Source organism: Phaethon aethereus (assembly GCF_964289735.1).
Source record: "Phaethon aethereus genome assembly, chromosome: 6".
Lineage (NCBI taxonomy): Eukaryota > Metazoa > Chordata > Aves > Phaethontiformes > Phaethontidae > Phaethon > Phaethon aethereus.
In genome coordinates, this window is record NC_138580.1 from 1167472 (window position 1) to 1183410 (window position 15939).

Consider the following 15939-nt stretch of genomic DNA (forward strand, 5'->3'; position numbering starts at 1 on the left):
AGCCGGGGAGCGCCTCCGGGCACAAGCAGCGTGCGCAGCACGTCACTACGCGCACACGAACCCCGTACCGAGCTCTTAGATTAACAACTGAAGTCCGCGTGTGCGAGCTGTAGACGCCCGCGCCGCCGACGTTGCCGTGCGGCTCGCTTTGCCAAAGGAGGGCCCGGCTCTAGCCGGCATTTACTCCCCACAAAAATGCTCCTCTTTGTTTTCTCCTCATCCTCGCAAGACGCCAGCAGCCGCGCCGGGAGCCGCGCGCGGCTGTGGTGCCGGGGCCGCCCCCCGTGCCTGCTTCTGGAGGTGGCAGGAGGCTGCAGAGCACCCGAAGCCCGGAGGAGCGGGTGGGTGCCCCTTCCCAGCCAGCCCTACCCCGGGGCCCCAAAAGCGGTGAAGGAAGGAGACCGCTGGGCACAGAGCTGCTCCCGCACCCGGGGCCCTGGCCGGAGCCCAGCCGGCGGGGAGGCAGTGAAGAGAGCGCAGTGTCGTGCCCGAGAAACCACACCGGGACTGGGGGAGCATGAAGAAAAGCCATCCAACATCAGCGCTGCCACGGGCAGGACAGCCACAGCCCCCAAAAGGCCAAAACGGCAAGTCAAAAATGTTACCTGGGAGCCCCTGTAAAGCTGTAGCTGTGATCCACCACCACCACGGACATACCCAGAGCCCTACTCCAGAGAAAGCCCCGGGAAGGAACAGAATCTGCCCAGGAGTAAAGCGCATTTTCTTAGTGATAGTGAAAATAAGGCTCAGCTGATATTCTACAACAGCATTTTAAAACTGATAGTTAAAAATCTGTCTTAACAATTTTGGTAAATCATTTTCAGCTTAGACTTCCTTTTTTGAAGCATTGTAAATAATTAACCTCTTTAAACATAAGCCCTTCAAACATAACTCCTTCATAACTCTGTGTGTATTAAAGTCAGGCATTTTAAAAAGCAAAATGATATTCCATAACTATTCTTTTAATTACAAACGCCGTTCTCTACACAAGTCCTGTTTTCAATTACCATCCTGCGTCAACAGGTTTATTCTCCTGACATTCACTTCTAACGACAGCAACTGTCAGGTACACGAAGAGTTTTGCAAACTCGTAACAATCATGAGTTGCTTTTTCTTAATGTTGCCGCTGTTTTCTGAGGCCTGCAGTACGCTATGAGCCTTTTACCCGGCAGATAACTGGAATTCTCATAAGATCTTGTTTCTGAACTTGTGTTCTGGCGTTGGCTAACTGCCCGACACCCGTCGGGGAGCCAGCTCTTGAGGAAGGTCATTGTCGTGCGAGTGGCTGGACAAACAGACGATGCCGACAACTCCGTTGCCGGTGACCGTCACGCAGCGCACCCAGGCCCCACCTCAGCAGCCGTCGCGCTCTGTCCGTCACCAGCAGTACCCTCAGCAGTGAAAAAAAGTCGAAATAGCCCTCTTGCCAGAAAGAGACTGGATTTTATAACTCGGACTTAGTTCGGAGCAATGATTGCAGAATACAGCTTGGTCACCTCTAGAAATTACACGTGTGCTTGGCAAGCCATGCCTTCACTGGGGGTGTCTGAGGAAACAGGGAGATGGAAACTGGCCGTCCCTGGGGACAGTCCCTCTCCGGGGACACGTCCCGGCTGAGGGGGACCCGGCTTCCGACAGGCGCCGTGCAACGCGGTTGCTTGTGCCGCAATTTCAACCCAGGCTGTGCCGGGACGGAGGAGGCTGGCGCCCGGCGGGGCTGGCACGCTCCAGCGCAGCTCTGCGGGACCTGCACGCACAAGACGCCCGCTCGCTAGTCGAGAGCATAACGGTTTTCAAAGCTATTGTGTAAAATACTCAAAATATCTCCGTTTCGGGAGGCCTCGAGGCTTACAGCCTCAGTGGAAAATTATTTTCTTAAGACTTGAGCGAAGGGGAAGGATTGGGCCCCAAAGCAGTGCTCATCAGTCCTCAAGCACGGCGGCAGTGCCGGCAAGGCCGTTCCCACCACGGCAGCGCCGGTGAGGCCACCCGCACCGTGGCAGTGCCCGCACCGTGCCATCGGCACCGCTGCCCGCCTCCCCTGCCAATGCCGACCGCCGCTGTAAAACCGCGATGTCTTTATACGCAGCTATTTTAGCGAGCGAGGGGTCATGGCCATCCTCTGCGGCGATGAATTCACCAGGCCAAACGCTTCCTGCCTTCGGCAGCGAGCCCATCCCACAGCAAGTTGTTTGAGAGGACTTCAACAAACTGTTTCTAGTTGGGGATTACAGAAATAGGCTGCTGGTAACTCGGTCAAACCAGACATTCCTCCGGCATTATGTTTCACATCAGCGAGGCTTTGTGCAAGCGACCGCAACGCAGGACGGAAGATAGCGATGCCGTGATGTCCCGAGAAACACCCTCTCTCGCACAGGCGGTTTTGGCACCTGCGGACGGGGCTCCTGATACCGAGTCCTGAGCAACCTCAAGCTGTTGTTATGAGGCTGCAGTAATGAAAAACATCTTGGAGGAAAAATACTTTGTGTGTGTCAAGCGCCTTTCCTGGCTCCAGCTCTGAGGCAGACCCAGAGGCACTTTTGGAGCTCGTCATCGACCCCTCCCTGTGCACAAGGACCTCTGGACGGCGTTGTCCATCTGGAGACGGGGCCAGCAACACCTCCCGGCGCGGCCGGCTGCTGGAGAGGGCTGCGCTGGAAACCCGGCCCTTTTGCCAGCTTCTGTGAATTTTTGTTTTCCTGCAGTCAAATGCGGCAGTGTCTCCCAGGGCACGTATTTCTAAGGACTGTATGAGGGGGAAGGATCCCAGATATGTCGAGAAAAGCCCCCCCCAAAACAAGAAAGAATTTAACTTAAAATAACAAATAAGATTTCACTTAAAGAAAGTAGTTAATTAAACCAGATTTCTGTGTGTTTTGTCAGTTAATTACCAAAATACGGGGAGAACAATATGTAATTATGCTATTTTAGAGTGCTTGTGACATAAATACATCACTCAAGTGACAGTTTTGGGGGTTTCCAGAGATGGCAGAACAGCCTGGAACCAATCCCTGAGGCAATTCCCAAATGAGCAGGTGACAGCTAGTGTGTTCCCCGGCCACCTCCACCGTCACCGCAGCCAGGCGCCGCCGGCCTCCGGGACACTCCGCGTCGCCTTCGCCGTCCTGATTTCTCGTGCGCTGCTAACAGGGGCTTCTCAGCAAAGGAAACGCAGAGGGGCAGAGGGAAAAGGTCTCCTCTGGATGCGCAGCGCTTCGCTCGCTAACCAGCCATGGCGGCTGGAGTCAGATGTCCGCTGCTCCCGTCACCATCCACCAGCAAGAGCTTCTGGCAACGGCCTCGGCTGGAAAACATGAAACAAGGCAGCAAACAGTGAGAGGACTTGAAAGTCATGGCTCAGGGTTCTTGTGCTTTTAAATATGGATGGCTTGCTTTCATTCCAGGCAGTCCCCAGGAACAGGCTGATAGCATTCCCCGCAAAGAGCCGACACTTCCAGCTGTGACAGCTGGTTTGTTCACCAGCATGGGTGGTCAAATACGCCTGCACTGGGCCCAGCATTAGGTGTTGGTGGTCAAATACACCTGCCCAGGTAGGTACCAGCAGCCTCCAGCGAGCACCTTAATTAGGAACATCTGATCCACTTGCAGCTCCATGGCCTGCATACATAAATTCTGGGGGGAAAAAGTGTAATTACGTTCATCTATTCCACCAGGAGCAAAACGACTGGAAGAGCTGGAATGGTGCGGCTTGGCTTTGCTGCCGCCCCTTCCCCGACCTGCTCAAGAGGCGGCGGTAGGTGGCTGCTGCCTCGTCCCGATCGCTTTCCCAGCACCATCCCAGCGCCAGCCGAGGGGCATCTGCCGTTCCTGGGACAACCGTTGGGTTGCTTTTTGTTGTTATTCCAGCCTGGCTGGCACCCTGGTCAGGTAACAGAAATACAGAGATGAATGGCAAGTGAGAAGCTGTAACAGTCCCTGCAGCATAGTTACTACTTTTGGCATTTTCAAGCCTTTTAGGAAAACGCTGCCAAGTTAAAAATCCAATCTACGTATGCGTTATGTGTGTGGGGGGGTGTTTAAGTACATAGATGTGTGTTTTATGTAAGAAAACTTTGCAAGGTGCCTGAAATAGTCCATTCTCTGGAATCGGTTCCATCCAGAGGACACGAGGTGAGGGGCTGCACCCCGGGCCCCGGGCCTGTTTGGCCCTAAAATGTGAGGGGACGCGCTAGCGAGGCGCCGGCCGCGGCGTGCAGGGCGGGGGCCGGGCTGCAGGCGGAGGAGAAGGCCGGCGCGGGGAGCGCGCCGCACCGCAGCCGAACGTCGGGGCACGTCTGCAAAAAGCCCCAAACGCACAAACCAACCCAAAACAGACAACCTGACACCCCCGGCCTGCCGCCCAGGGCCGGGCGGGGGGCGGCGGGAAGCCCCCCCGCGCTGACGCGCCCCCCGCCGCAGGGCCGGGCCGCGCCCGCCGGCGCTGCCGTCACGGGGCCGCGGCGCTGACGGGCGCTGACGCGCTTGGCGGCGGCGAGGGGGCGCGGCGGCGGCCCCCGGCCCCGGGATCCCGGCCTCGAGATCCCGGCCCCGGCTGCCGGCCGCGCCGGGGAGCACCGCGCCGCGCCGGCGGAGGCAGGTAGCGGCGGCGAGCGGGAGCCCGCGGGGGCAGCGGCGGAGCGCGGCCCGGGGCGGGGCGGGGGCGGTGGGCGGTGGCGGCCGGGCTCCCCCGAGCCGGGTTCGGGTTCGAAGAGATGCGGGGTTCCGCCGGCAGCTCCCGCACAGCTGGGTCGCGGGGGAGGGCAGATGTCGGCAACGGCAGCTTCAGCACGGGTGGGCAGGGAGCATATGGATCGCCGCGCCCGCCATACGGGCCGTTTAGCCTCTCACCTCGAGGAAATCAATCACACGGATCCCGGGAAGGACGAAGGGCTCGGCGCGACCCCCCGTTCCCGGCCTGCGCGGCCGGGGGCTGCTGAAGGGAGGGCACTGCTGTTGCACGAAGGACGTGGCCAAACCGAGCCAGACCTCAAACGCTATAAACATCTCCCAGCGTTCCGGGGCCTTGACAGCTGTCAAAGCAGGCAGCCGTTGGCGTGCGAGCCGTTGTGCTTGCTTGCCGGTGATAATAAAGGGAAAACGCGGCTTTAGCGTCTCCCGTAGAATTACCACACGCTAGTAAGAATATAAGCTGCAGTAATAAATACCTTACATCGTCTGATCCTGCCCGCACGGCTGAGGTTCAGGAGTGAAGTGAAAGCAGGAAGGAAGGGAGTCCTTCGGAAGTTTTCGGAAAACAGAAAGGGGGATAATGGAGTGCTCGTGCGCTGCTCCACTCGCGTCCAAGGCTGGCAGCGAGCCCCCCCCGCGCTCTGACGGCTCTGGCTGCACATCAGCATCCAACTTCACGGCGTCTGTCGCAGCTGCTCGCTCGCTGCGGGGAAGCCTGACAGCTCTCACGGGACCACGTACGCGTGCACTCTCATGCACCGCTGCGGGGCCGGAGCTGACAGTGTGCCCTGCTGGGGAGGTCAGCGTGGGTGCTGCGGCCACCCCAGGGAAGATGCTGGTCTCGAGCCGACTTCTGGTGGTGCCTGGGCCAGGCGCTGTCGCAGCCGTCGGGCGCTAGCGCAAGGCGCCTGCTGGCCGCGCAGCCCCCTGCTTTCTCCGTTTGGGCTTGCATTTGAGGACTTTGTACCTCATGTAAAGAAGTGCTAAAGTGAAATCGGGCAAAAAGATGCAGTGGTCCTTTTTTCTTCCGGAAGAAAGAAATCTTGGACGCCAGTATCTGTCGGTGTAAACATCCTTCTGCAGCGCACGTGTTCCCACAGCGGGAATGGATCGTGGGTGCTCTGGGGGCCCGGTGCTGCCTCTTCCAACACCTGGTCCCCAGGCAGGGCAACGCTTGGCCCATAGCGGGGACTCCTGGTCGAAGCGGTAGCAGCCGCTTGTACACATTGTGTCTTCTGATACCCAGTACCTTTCTGTAAGTCTTAAACTTTTGCTCTGTTGAAGAGGAAAGAAAGCTTCCCACTCCCAAAACATCACACTGAAACACTTGCCCACGTTGGACAGGGTACGCATGCATGACCTGAGTACTGAAAGTGTGTTCCCATAGGGAAGGGCCAGGTGCCGAAGTGGCATTGCCGGTGCAGCGTCCTCTTCGTATGCACCGCACAAACGCCATCCTGTTACACGGGCACCAGCTGAGGCTCGCTGGCCTGGAGAAGAGAAGGAGCAAACCCGTGACACTGCCACGGGACACCCGTCTGACCGAGGAACCGAAGCTGGAGGTCCCCATTTGCAAAACGAACGGCCGCTTTGTGCAGAGTGAGACCCTACAACACCGTGACGCCCAGGGCCGCCAAATACGTAACGTGGTTCAGACTTTATGCTTTAATAAAACGCCGGAGGTGGGTGTTTCGCAGAGTTCGTGGCGTGTTGCAGTCACCACGGGTGCTAGCCGCAGCGCTAACCGTGTCCGGCCATGCTGACTGCCGCCCTTGGCGCTGGCTGCAGCACCGGCCACAGACCCGGACGGCTGCTGCCCTCGTGGCTGGGACAACAAAAACTCTATCACAGGGACTGCGACCCAGTTGCGGTCTTTCTGCTAATAGATGTACAACTACAGCTGCCACAGATCAGTTCCTGTGCTGCTTCGTCTTAAACAAACACTAACTTTCCCTGGGAATTTGCTACGCTCGCAGATAGGAATGACATGAATTTTTGCGCTTTTATTGAAAGTGACAGTACCTGAAGCAGGCCTACACACAGGTAGTCTCCAAAATACGGCCGTGGGGTCAGCTGCAGTGCCACCCTGCTTCCTTGCGTCTGGTGCTGGAGGGGTCTTCTAGCTTCTTAAATCTACCCCCACTTCATTTCTTACGCGTTGCTGTTGTAAGGGAGCTCAGCCTGCGAGTCGGTGACTGTACAAAACTCCCACCCGCGCATAGGTTTGGGGTTACCTTTCGGGGAGACTCGTGCAGAAATGGGATAAGGGGCACTTAATCGCCAGTACTTTGGGCAAAGAGCGACAGTTCTTTTTCACTAAATGTGTTCTTTGTGCTCGTGTATCCAGATACCAAAATACAGCATTTCACCGCATGTATAAAATTGTGTTTTCATTTATTCAATTTAGAGTTCTTTTTTAAAAGCATGTAGTCTCAAATGTTTGTTCTCTCTTTTTTTTTCACATCATTACTCTGATACTGCTTGATTAGCTCCCTCCCCAGTCATGATTGGTAATTAAAATAGGCATTAAAATTAGTCACTTAGCAATTTTGCTGTTCAATTGGCAATTAAATTGCTTAATTGCAATTAAAGTCCTAATTTTAATTGGCAAAATGATAGATGTAGATTTAAGATAGTATGTATAAATACTTTAATAAGTGTCTATATAAGGATTACTTAATTACTCAACTTCAAGTTTATGCTGTTAACTTTAGAACTTTTAAGTGAGTAATGAAATTTATATTACATCTATTCTAAGGATATGGTAATTAGATGTATTACTTATCCCTATAAGGACCTTTGCAGCAAGTTTCCTCTGCGATGCCAAAACTATAGCCTGGATGGACCGTTGCGATACGACCGATGCCGATCGTTACGCGACAGCTCTGCTGCGGGAGTCCCGGGAGCCGGGGGGACGCGCGGGCGTGGGGCGGCCGACCGAGCTGCGCCAGCGCCTTTCGGGGGAGCACCACGCAGGCGAAACCAGAGCGGCACGTCGTCCGCTGGCAAGATGTGAAGAAGTGGTTTTAAATAGTCCTTGCAGATCAGAGGCATCTTACAGCGTTACATGATTTCTTTACTAATTTTTATCATCTCGTCCCCCGTTGGATGAACCTCAGCAGTAACTCTGTAGGAGCAAGAGAGAATAACCGCGAAGTGGAAATGATCTTTCGGGATGGGAGCGAGCCAGACAGTGGGAAGCATTTTGTCTTGGGTGTTTGAGTTTGACAGTGTAAGCTTAAAGAGAAAAGCATTTTGAAAGCGAGAATGATGACTTAAAGCAAGAGAAAGGCGTTGGGAAGGGATGATCGCAGTTTCACATAAACCATTCATATTTAGGTGCTTCATAGGTTTTTTAGGTCAGGCAAGGGTTTTGTGTTGAAAATGTTGGCTTTTCAGGTTCAGGCTGCACCGCGTTGGGCGCGTGGCCTTTTATTCTGCCCTTCTGCACTAGTCAGTGCTTACAGAGCTCCGTGTACCATGCCCGTTCCCAGGCTTTGCTCCCTCTGGCACGCTCCAGTCTGGTGAAGTTTGCAGGAGAAGCGCCCGCGAGCAGAGGCAGCGTGCGTCGTGTGCGGCAGCGCTCGGCCGCCTGGGCTTGCTGCGGGAAGGGACCCTGGTGATGTGACTTCTGCCTTTTTTCACAGGCTGAGCTGCCGCTGGGGGTCCCGTGGGAAGACCTGGGGTCATTGTCCGGAGGTGCTTTCCGGAGCCCGCCACGGAGGAGGCCGAGCCTTCCCCTCCCTCTGCCACCTCTTCAGACCTGTGACCCCGCCGAAGCCCCGCGTGCCGTTGCAGCCGATGCCAGATGCACCTGCGAAATTAAGATTCCTGGCGGGTTTTTCCTAAGTTTAAGGCCCCTAAACCAGTTCTGTTTTGCATCCCCCCCCCAACGCTTTCCCCAGTGATGCAAATCAGAGCGGTTGTGCGTGTGCGTTGCTGGAGGGGGTGTTTAAATAAAATAAAAAATGATGAAATTTTGCGTGGGAAATGGAAACAGGTGTGTTTTGCGTGGCTGGCGAGAGGCGGACGCGAGGAATAAAAAGCGTCGTGGAGTGAATGTGCGGCTCTGGGCTGTGGTTGTGCTCCAAAACCAAGAAGGGTTTTCCCCCACCCAAAAAGAAAAAAAAAAACAACTTGGGGGGGCGGCGGGGCGTTCCCGGGCCCTCGGGGGGCGCGAACCCGGGTCGCCGAGGGCCCGGGCGCTGCCCGCCGCCCCGGGAGCTCCCCGTCGGGGCGCGCGCTATTTTTGGCGCGCCGGGTGGTTGCGTCAATGGTGACGCAGAGTGGTGGTTGGCGGGTGGGTGGGTGGGAGACACGCGCCGCCACGCCCCGCTCTCACTTTTTCCCTTTCGCCGGGCGGGTGACGCCACCGCCCTCTATGCAAATGACGCCACGCCCCACTTGAGGTGCCGCGCGTGGACGGGGCGGGAAAGCGGGGGGGCCGACAGAGCGGCGCGGGCCGGCAGCGGCAGCGTGGGCGCCCGTGCCGTCGTGGGGAGGGGGTGGGCGGGTGCGTGGGGCGGGGGCACCCACCTTGAGGGCGTGTCCCGCGGCGTGATGTCACCGTCGGAAATTTACCAAAGGGAGCGCTCGGCCAAGGGGGCGGGGGAAGGCCGGCCCCTCGGCGGGCTGGTTGGCTGGGCGGCGCTGACGCGCCGGTGACGCGCGGGGGCTCGAGGCGCACGTTGGCCGCGGCATCGGCAGCCCACATAAACAAAGGCACATTGCGGGACGGGGCACTCCGGCCGCCTCGCTCGCCCGGCACGCGCTGCCGCCGCTCTCCCCGCCGCAGCCCCGGCGTGTCCCGCCGCGGCGTGTCCCGCCGCCACGTCCCGTGTCCCGCCGCGCCGCCCCGCGCCGCGCCGCGTCCCGCCGCCGCCCGGCACTTGGATGCATGCACGGGTCTCCGCTCTCCGGTGAGTGCCCGCGCGCGCAGCTCCGCGCGCCAACCCGCCTCTCCCACCCCCTCCCCACGCCTGGCTTCCACGCGGCGTGTGTGTGCGTGTGTCCGTATCTGTGGGGTGACGGCGGCGGCTCCGCGCCCCCCGTCCCACCCGCTGCGCGCCTGTCGCGCCCGCCGAGCGCGCGTGGGAGCGGGGTGCTGCGGCGCGTCCGGCGCTGCCCCAGCTCGCGGGAGCCCGGGACGGGGCCGCCCGTGGACGCGTGTCACCCGTGGTGCTGTCAGGCTGAAAATCGCCGGGCTGCGGCTCCTGCCCGGCCCCAGGGTGCAGGCGGGCGGGCTGTCACCCGCGGTCGGCGCTCGGTCCCGCGCGGTGCCGAGCCCCGGGGGTGGACAAGCCCGCGCTCCGCGCCGCGCCGCTCCCCCCAGAGGCGCGTGTCCCGCCGCTCCGGCGGGGGCGAGGAACGGGCCGGCTTCTCCCGGGGGCCCCGCGGGCGGGGTGTCCGGCAGCCGGTGGGCAGTTCGCTTCCCGACTGCGAAAACCAACCACCCCACCCAGACCCCAGCGCAGTTCCGCGGGGGGCCCCGGGCTCCCGGCCCCGGGAGCTCCGTGGGGGGGCTCAGGAGCCGCGGGGTGTCTGTGTTGCAGCCAGCGCGCCGGGCCGGCTGGAGCCCCCGCCCCGCCGCTGAACCCGCCGGACCCGCGCCCCGCCGGCCTCCGACGCTGTCCGCCCTCGGCTGCCCCGGCCGCGCCGCCCCCTCGCCTGAAGGTTTGTGCGCTGCGTCCCGGCGGCCCCGGGCGGGGAGAGGGCGGCCGCCTGCCCCCCGCCGGCCCTCCGCACTGCAGCGCGGTGCCCGGCGGAGCGGCGCGGGGCGGGCGGAGGGAGCGCGTCTGTGCGGGCCGAGTCTGTGTGACCCTGTTTCGTTTCCAGCCATGCCCTGTGTTCAGGCTCAGTATGGGTCCTCGCCTCAAGGAGCCAGCCCGGCCTCCCAGAGCTACAGCTACCACTCCTCGGGAGAGTACAGCTCCGACTTCCTAACGCCGGAGTTCGTCAAGTTTAGCATGGACCTCACCAACACTGAAATCACTGCCACCACTTCTCTCCCCAGCTTCAGTACCTTTATGGACAGCTACAACACAAGCTACGACGTGAAGCCACCTTGCTTGTACCAAATGCCCCTGTCCGGACAGCAGTCCGCCATTAAGGTGGAAGACATTCAGATGCACGGCTACCAGCAGCACGGTCACCTCCCCCCCCAGTCCGAGGAGATGATGTCCCACTCGGGCTCCGTGTACTACAAGCCCTCATCGCCCCCGACCCCCTCCACGCCCGGCTTCCAGGTGCAGCACGGCCCCGTGTGGGACGACCCCGGCTCCCTGCACAACTTCCACCACCCCAACTACGTGGCCACCACGCACATGATCGAGCAGCGCAAAACGCCTGTCTCCCGCCTCTCCCTCTTCTCCTTCAAGCAGTCGCCCCCTGGCACCCCCGTCTCCAGCTGCCAGATGCGCTTCGACGGGCCCCTCCATGTCCCCATCAACCCCGAGCCGGCCGGGGCCCACCATGCCGTGGACGGGCAGGCCTTCGCTGTCCCCAACCCCATCCGCAAGCAGCCCTCCATGGCCTTCCCCGGGCTGCCGCTGGGCCACGCTCCACAGCTGCTGGAGGGTCAGGCCCCCTCGCCGCCCTCGCGGGGGTCCCCCTCCCATGAGGGGCTCTGTGCCGTCTGTGGGGACAACGCTGCCTGCCAGCACTACGGCGTGCGCACCTGCGAGGGCTGCAAGGGCTTCTTCAAGGTGAGGGGCGGCGGGCAGGGTGGCGGGCAGGGTGGTGGGCAGCGCGGGCAGGGGCAGCCGTCGGGGCGGGGGGATGCTTTTTTCCCGCTTTGGACGGAGATCGGTTCGGACAGGGAACCGTGCCGGAGCTAGCTGAGCGGAACGGAACTCCCAGTGGCAAAATTAAGTGATCTCTTTATTTCCCCATCCTGATTGAATAATCTTATCATTTTAACTAGAGAAGGTCTCCAAGGAATGTCAATAATATGAATGCCCACGGATTTGTATTTACTGAGCGTCTCCTTCCCTCCTCTTGGCACATAAAATGCAGCTAGGAGCTGCGAGGTTAGCTCAAATGTTAACGCTATCAATTTTCTCCTGTTAAATGCCCTGGAAAAAAAAAAAGAAAGGCGGGGGGGGGGGAAAGCGAGGAAGGCAAAAAAGAAAAAGAGAGAAAGGGAAAAAAAGAGAGAGAAAGGCAAACAAGAAAGAAAGAAAGGGGAAAAAAAGAGGGAAAAGGGAAAAAAGGAAGGGGGAAAAAGAGAAAGCAAAAGAAAGGAAAAAAAGGAAGGGGAAAGAAGAGAGAAAGCAAAAGAAAAAGAGAGAAAGCAAAAGAAAAAGAGAGAAAGGAAAAAAGAAATTAAAAAAGAGAAAGGGAAAAAAGGGAGAGAAAAGAAAAATAATAGAAAGGAAAAAAGAGAGAAAGAAAAAAAAAGCAAAGCAAAAACAAAATAAAGAGAGAAAGGGAAAAAACATATAGTGAAAGGAAAAAAAAGAAAAGGGGGGAACGAAAGCCCGGAAGAGGGCCGGGGGCGGCGGGGGCGCGGGCCCGCCGCCGCGGCCGCTGACGCCGCCGGCCGGCCCCGCAGCGCACGGTGCAGAAGAACGCCAAGTACGTCTGCCTGGCCAACAAGAACTGCCCGGTGGACAAGCGCCGCCGCAACCGCTGCCAGTACTGCCGCTTCCAGAAGTGCCTGGCCGTCGGCATGGTCAAGGAGGGTGAGTCCGCGGGGCCGAGCCGCGCCGGGCCGAGCCGAGCCGCGCCTGGCAGCCGGGCCGAGCCGGGCCGGTGGGGGCTGAGCGGCGTCTCTCTTGCAGTGGTGCGCACAGACAGCTTAAAAGGCCGGCGGGGTCGCTTGCCATCCAAACCGAAGAGCCCCCAGGAGCCCTCTCCCCCCTCTCCCCCGGTGAGTCTGATCAGTGCGCTGGTGAGAGCCCATGTCGACTCCAACCCGGCTATGACCAGCCTGGACTATTCCAGGGTAAGCTGGACCGAGCTCGCGGAGGGACCTAGCCGCGCCCGCCGCCCGCCCGGGGAGGGGGCGGCCGGCCCCGCGGCGGGGCCGGGCGGGAGCGGCCAGCCGGCGGCACGCCGTCCGTCCCCGGGCCGCCGCGGCGGGGCCGGCCGCGGGAGCCACGCCGCCCCGCCCGGGGCCGGCCGCGGGGCCGGGCGGGCGGGGACCTGCCCCGCCGACGGCCGCCCGGGGTCGCGGGCACCGCCGCCGCCTCTGCGGACGGAGAGCGGCCGCCTCGTAGCGCCGCTCCTGATGGCATTAATTGCCCCGGCACATCTAATTTCCTCGCTGGTCAGGGAGAGGCTTAATTGTTATGAAAACCTGGCTCCCCGGCTAGACACGGGGCTAGCAATTTCACGGGTTATATACTTCAGAGAACCTCATTAAGTGCTTTTTACAATGAATTCCCAGTTCCAGGCTAACCCCGACTACCAGATGAGCGGAGATGACACTCAGCACATCCAGCAGTTCTACGATCTCTTGACCGGCTCCATGGAGATCATCCGAGGGTGGGCAGAGAAAATTCCCGGCTTCACCGATCTCCCTAAAACGGACCAGGACCTGCTCTTCGAATCCGCCTTCCTGGAGCTGTTTGTGCTGCGGCTGGCGTACAGGTGAGCAGCCAGACTCTGAGGGGGGAACTTCTGGGTGGTTATGAAATCAGATCCTTTCAAGGTCCGCTGGTCTGCGTTTTATTAACTCCTCGGTAATTAGGTGCCTCTTAAATCCTTCATTTATTGCTCCTCAAGTAATTAGTTGTTTAGCTTTTCTCCCCTCATCTTCTCTCTTTTTTTTTTAAATCTTTCTTTCCCTTTCTCTCTTTTTTCCCTCTTTCCCTCTCCTCTAATTTTTCTTTCTTTCTCTACCTTTATTTCTTTTTCTCCTTCCTTTCCTCCTTCACTCTTTTATCTTTTGCCTTTTTCTCCTCCTTTTCCTTTTTCCCTTCCTATCTAATGTTTCCTTTCATAGCCATCCATCCATCTGTTCATTTTGGGGTTGTCATACTCCCTCCAGGTCAAACCCAGTGGAGGGCAAGCTTATCTTCTGCAACGGGGTAGTCCTGCACCGGCTGCAGTGTGTCCGCGGCTTTGGGGAGTGGATTGACTCCATCGTCGAGTTTTCCTCCAACTTGCAAAACATGAACATCGACATCTCTGCCTTCTCGTGCATCGCGGCCCTGGCCATGGTCACAGGTCAGTGTCCCCTCCTTTCCGCTCAGCCCCACCGGGCAGGTCCCCTTCCCTTCCTCCCGCCATCCCTGCCCTGTCAGACCTGTAACGTCCCGCATCCTTCTCTTTTGCAGAGAGGCATGGGCTTAAGGAGCCCAAGAGGGTGGAAGAACTTCAAAACAAGATTGTAAATTGTCTCAAAGACCATGTGACTTTCAATAACGGGGGGCTGAATCGCCCCAATTATTTGTCCAAACTCTTGGGGAAGCTCCCTGAACTTCGCACGCTTTGCACGCAGGGGCTGCAACGCATTTTCTACCTGAAACTGGAAGATTTGGTGCCACCGCCAGCAATAATCGACAAACTTTTTCTGGACACTTTACCTTTTTAAGACTCTTCCTGTGCACCTCCACTGAACTGAAGAGGAAGTTCAACTGTCTGAAGGGGAATTCGCCTGGGCCCAAAGCAGCACCTCTGGGTGCCCAGCTTCCCACCCCAGTAGTGTTGCTAACCTCCCACAGGCAGACCGTGAATGGGCATTTTGGCTCTGGGGCATCATGGATGGGCATCATGTGGACTACACAAATACCATGGTATAAACTTTTTATTATCAGCTTATAAATGAATTTATTATTGAGGACTTCATCTAAAAAGATGAACATATCTGGCAATGCCGGGTGCGCAGCTAAGACTCGTACGGTGACAAACAAAGCGTTAAGGTGACCCACAAGTCTCACCCTCCTAAAGACTAAAGTTTTCTGCTGTAAAAGAAAGCTGTAATATATACAAAACTTAAATGTTCCGTGGGTGGCATGTCATTAAAGAAGGCGAAGGCTTGTAAATTTATCAGATGCAGTTTGGCTTTTTAAAAATTATTCTGTGCCTATTTATGAAGAAATACGGAAAACAATTCTAAAAGAAAAAATCAAAAATAAAAGCTAAACGTGTTTGTTAAAAAAAAAAAGGGGGGGGGGAAGAAAAAAACGGAGAAGAAAGAGAAAGAAAAATAAACCTCTCCGTACCAGGAAAGCATGACGATTCTAGGGTGACAATGTTATAGGCACTTGCTATTTCAGTAATGTCTATATTCTATAAATAGTATTTCAGACACTATGTAGTCTGTTAGCTTTTATAAAGACTGGTAGTTATCTAAGCTTCGAACATTTTCTCAATTGTAAAATAGGTGGGCACAAGTATTACAGAACCCGAAATCCTCCCCAAAGGGACACATAGTGTTTGTAAACACCGTCCGACATTCCTTGTTTGTAAGTGTTGTATGTACTGTTGATGTTGATTAAAAAAGAAGTTTATATCTTGATTATTTTGTTGTCTAAAGCTAAACAAATCTTGCATGCAGCAGCTTTTGACTGTTTCCAGAGTGCTTATAATATACATAACTCCCTGGAAATTACTGAGCACTTTGAATTTTTGGTTTGTTTTGTTCCGGTTTTTTTAATGTCTAAAATTGTCGGTTAATATATTATTTTACGTTCGAGTAATATTTTTAATATTGCCATATTCTGTAGTATTTTTCTTTTGTCTATTTCCAGTATGGCACATGATACAAGTCGCTGCCTATTTTCTATCGTGTATGACAGTTAGAAACGCTGATTTTTTTTTTCTTTTCCCTCCCGATAACTCTTTCTTTGAGAAAGACAATTTTAATGTTTACAACAATAAAACATGTAAACGAATAGAATTTCGTCTTCTTTCCGCCCACGTGAGAAGCACCACCAGCAGCACCCGCTGCCCGCGACGGACAGCGGCCTCTGACCCGTAGTAACGAGCCGCCGGGGCGCACGGGTGGGCGGTTGCCGATCGGTAGCGCCCGCCGCGGGACCCGCCGGCTCCGCGGGAGGAAGAGGAGGGAGCCTGAGGCGGGAAGGTTGCTCCCGTCCCGGGTACTCCCCGTGGCAGGTCTCTCCGCGGCACCCAGACCCCGCGCCGGCGTTTGCTTCGGCAAAAAGCTTTAATTTGGGGGGGGGTGTGTGGTGGGTGCTTTAATTGCCGAGGCTCGGCCCGCGGCTCCCGGAGGTGGGTTTGGGGGCAGGGTGGGGTGGGTGGGGGAGGCAGCCCCTGCAAACCTCCCCATCCCCGGGAGGC

General features: G+C 57.2%; 1 protein-coding gene across 1 annotated transcript; it reads left to right on the forward strand.

The window, feature by feature from the left end:
* Positions 1-9586: 9586 nt before the first annotated feature.
* On the forward strand, positions 9587-14261 carry NR4A2 (nuclear receptor subfamily 4 group A member 2; the record flags this gene model as incomplete). Its single annotated transcript, XM_082001442.1, has 7 exons — positions 9587-9608; positions 10525-11393; positions 12242-12371; positions 12471-12634; positions 13079-13281; positions 13682-13860; positions 13971-14261. The coding sequence occupies 7 exons, from the start codon at positions 9587-9589 to the stop codon at positions 14225-14227; spliced, it is 1824 nt and encodes a 607-aa protein (XP_081857568.1). The 3' UTR covers positions 14228-14261.
* Positions 14262-15939: the final 1678 nt, after the last annotated feature.